The following is a 3643-nucleotide window of genomic DNA, read 5'->3' on the forward strand; positions in this document are numbered from 1 at the left end:
TTAATTATCTCTGTTGGTTTGGTTTTACCCAACACCTAAAATTTCTATTTTTATCATCTTATCAGCTGTTAAACATCGGTTAGATGGAACTAGAAGGCTCGTAAGAGTATTTTTGCTTCTTCATGGGTTAACCGATGGATGATCAATGCTGGGTGACCATATGCAAGAGCAAAAAGACTGAATGATCTCTCTCTCTCTCTCTCCCCCTCCCCGCCTCCCCTCTATAGCTGCCACCATAGATGAACAGCCCAAGTTTCCTTTGACATCCCATACCTCCTTGTGGCCTTCACTAGTACATCGATTCATCGGTAGATGATTAATTTACTATATCATCCTATATAATTTGGATGGTCAGGATTGAAAGAAATTATATTTTTTCTAAAAATTTGAAACGTACCGAAGCAATCTCAGGTTTAGAAATATAGACAAGTTTTGTGTTAAATGTTGGGAAATAGAAATCGTAAGAAATGTAGAGTATTCAAGAAGACTGAAATTTTTAGTTTTAGAAGGCAATTTGAATTTCACTGAGATGATGACACAGCTTTTAAGATAAGTAGAGAAATCTCACTTTGTCATGATCTTCTTCTCTTCATAAAATCTTGATCAGGGGCAAGTCACATATAAACCATTTCTGAGAAAGATTGCACACAAACAAAGCACCAAATCATATTGCTTGTGCCTATTACAACAAGAAATTTGCATAGGCCATAAACTATTAGACTTCTTTAAGAGGGATAAACCTATTTACAAGCCTGCAACACTCAAGAGTTTTTCTAATCTCATGTAAATATTTATCAGAGAATTTCCCTCCGGTTCTTAGTTACATACACTGTCTGATGGAACCAAGTCTTGCTTGCTCCCTTATAGTTTTGATGAGATGTTCGCAGAAGATCTGACACTCTATGCTCCCGGATTCGCTTGCCTGTTGATAAAACAACAAAAAGCAAAAGATTTAGCACATCAAACAAAATTACATAGAAAGATTAAGGCAACAGAAGGAAAACCTGAAGATGGAGACTGTAGAAGGTCTTGTCAGCATGGGTGGTGAGAGTGGAGGCATTCATGAGCTGAAGACCCTCTCCTTCCAAAACTCTTAGAACCTTAGAGAAAGGAAGCCTGACATCTTTATGCAAGAAACAGATCTGGAGCATGACTTCTTTGTTGTTAAGACAGGTTGCTGAAACAATAGGATAGATTATGCCACTATTATAGGCATGTTCTTCTTGCCTCGACACCATCAATAAGTTCTCTTCCTTTCTCCGTGTTAGGTTCTCAACCTGTCTTTGTAGCTCAGGAATGTACTTTAGAACACGGGAAACTGTCGATGGAATGCTCAGCTTCTTCTGCTATAAAACTCATGGTGAATACACGCTGATCGAGAGAGAGAAAGAAAGAGAGAGAGAGAGAGAGAGAGAGAGAGAGAGAGAGAGAGAGAGAGAGAGAGAGGCCATACGCTTTGATCCGTCTCTGGAAGTAGAGATCGGAGGGAGGAGTACAAGCTATTGAGTTTCTTCCTTCGGTCGCGTTCGTAGGCATTGTGGCTCAGCTTCCTGGTGGGGTTTGAGGGGTCTCTGATGGAAAGAGTGGAGGTTTGGAGGTCATCAAGCTCAAACTCTGGCTGAGTGGGGGAAAGGCCAAGAGATTGGTAGGATGCGTCTGTTTCCTTTGGGGTGTGGCTTGCAAAGGCTTCCTCGCAGTTGAGCACATGGCCGATGTTGTCCTCTTCTTGCCAACCCAAGGTGGAAAAGAGATGTGAACACTGGGGAGAGAGGGATAACATGGCGGGTATCCTAAAAGGTCTAATCCCAAGGAAATGTTTTGTGATGAAACAAGGAAGCGTCCTTCGCTAGTTGCTTGGAACTAATAGCAGTGAAGTCCAATTTATAGAGAGACTTGCATGTTCAGCAATCATTATTTTTGTAGGATATGATGTGACCATATGGTATATTATTGGTTGATAGCATATAATTTCAGAACAAATACATACATACATACATATGAAAATGATGCAAATGTATACCAAGGTTTTAATAATGTCAACGCAGATATACCTTATTAAAGGACTTCCTTTTAACAAAAGCAAATTATCAATATTTTGAGAGAAAATGATGCATAGCTCATCTAGGATTGGATTAGTTAGGAAAAAAATATTTGATGATGCACCAACCAATGCTTCTGCCCACAAACCTACCTAAGAGGAGGGGTGTGACATTTTTCGATGAACTTTTTGGAAATACAATAATCACTGCTATACTGGCCATTTTTGGGTGGGTGGTCTAGTAGACAGTAATGAACAATTAGACAATTACATGGAGGTATGAGATTGTAGGAACTACTTGAAGTTTTAAGGCTGTTGGTGCAGTTCTCAGGCCCTTTTTCTCGTGGAGTCCATTTCTCGTTTTATTGTGGGTTACATTCTTATTTTGTTTGGCAGTCCATGTTTTCTGTAAAATCTTGGGAAAGAACCTACACATGGTACTAGGTTTTGGGGTGGTTTCTTAGTCCATGAAACCTTAATTTACTTGCTTTTGGATGGTTTTAGCCCTCCTTTCTTCTTTCACTATCTCACTAAAATGAAGTGAATGGATTATAGATTGGTTTTCTAAAGAAGATTTTATCAGAAAATAAAAGAAATTCATTTTTTTTATTTTCCATAATCAAGTTATTTTAGAAAAGATACAGATTTTATAAACAAATATGCCGTTGGGGTTGCAAAATGTGACTTCATTTCCATTTCCTGTGAACTAAGCTTTTTTCTCAACTTTCTTTCGTTGCTTCATTCGCTAGAAGATTTTCTAAACTTTATCATAGAATTAATAGGCTATAAATCAAATCAAAACTGCTACTTTTTTTTTGTTTAAACATATCTGCAGCTTTTTTTTCTTTAAACATATCTGCTAGCTGCTTTTGAGTCTGCAAAGCTCCAGGATCATCCAATAGTTCAGCTGCTAATTATGACGCCACCAGATGCTTTAAAGTCTTATTTTCACACCTGAACTTTGGGATTAGTTCTAGAAATCCATTTCTTACTATAGTCCTATTAGTTTTATGTGTTCTTTGTAAGTTTTCGTCGACTCCTTTGCTTGGCGCCACTCTATAATAAATTTGGTGTGCATCTGAAGCTTTCCCTTTCGAGAGCATCCTTCGTTGAAGTTGGTGAGATGTCGACATAGGTTACTTGGATAACAATTATGCTACTCTAGTTTAATTACAGGATTCGGTCAATGAGCTTTTGACTAGTTATATTTGTCTAAATTAGCTTTCTAATTATTTTCTTTATTTTTTTATTTTCATAATTCTTATACAAAATCTTAAAAACAATTATTTTAGTTTTTGCTTGATTAGAATACTCCAAATTAATTAAAGGTGCTAGTTTGTCCAGTTGTTAAAGTTTTCGATAGTTATACCAAATTAATGATCCAGGATTGGATTTTGCCTTGTCGGGTGGTAATAGCATGCTATTACCACCCTAGGATGAATCGGTTTTAAAGCGTTAAAATATTATAACAACCATTTTAATCATCTTATAAGCCTCTCTTTAGATTGTATTAGTTTTTTGCACATGCTATCCATGTGAAGGTGGAGTTGAAAGGAGTAGAAATTATTGGGGAAGAGATGCACCCCATAAAGTTCCCATGGTAAT

At 37.3% G+C, this 3643-nt stretch overlaps 1 protein-coding gene across 3 annotated transcripts; it reads right to left on the reverse strand.

Moving 5' to 3' along the window:
- Positions 1–563: 563 nt before the first annotated feature.
- On the reverse strand, positions 564–1846 carry LOC103716933 (protein IRON-RELATED TRANSCRIPTION FACTOR 2-like). Of its 3 annotated transcripts, none has more exons than XM_026808402.2 (3): positions 1454–1846; positions 1005–1289; positions 564–922 (listed from the first exon to the last, which is right to left on the reverse strand). In XM_026808402.2, the coding sequence occupies exons 1-3, from the start codon at positions 1778–1780 to the stop codon at positions 821–823; spliced, it is 714 nt and encodes a 237-aa protein (XP_026664203.1). In that variant the 5' UTR covers positions 1781–1846; the 3' UTR covers positions 564–820. The 3 variants fall into 3 exon arrangements, with proteins under 3 accessions (XP_026664203.1, XP_038971831.1, XP_026664202.1); XM_039115903.1 differs by having other exon boundaries at positions 1005–1340; XM_026808401.2 differs by having other exon boundaries at positions 565–922; positions 1005–1343.
- Positions 1847–3643: the final 1797 nt, after the last annotated feature.

This window comes from Phoenix dactylifera, unplaced genomic scaffold (assembly GCF_009389715.1).
Source record: "Phoenix dactylifera cultivar Barhee BC4 unplaced genomic scaffold, palm_55x_up_171113_PBpolish2nd_filt_p 000026F, whole genome shotgun sequence".
In the NCBI taxonomy this organism is placed as follows: Eukaryota; Viridiplantae; Streptophyta; class Magnoliopsida; order Arecales; family Arecaceae; genus Phoenix; species Phoenix dactylifera.

Excerpts from the sequence above, each read along its gene's own strand:
- LOC103716933 (XM_026808401.2), bottom strand. The coding sequence starts at position 1,780 with ATGTTATCCCTCTCTCCCCAGTGTTCACATCTCTTTTCCACCTTGGGT. Across the intron at positions 1,344-1,453 it reads TTCCAGAGACGGATCAAAGC|AAGAAGCTGAGCATTCCATC; the intron begins GTATGGCCTCTC and ends GTTTTATAGCAG. Across the intron at positions 923-1,004 it reads TCTACAGTCTCCATCTTCAG|GCAAGCGAATCCGGGAGCAT; the intron begins GTTTTCCTTCTG and ends TTTTATCAACAG.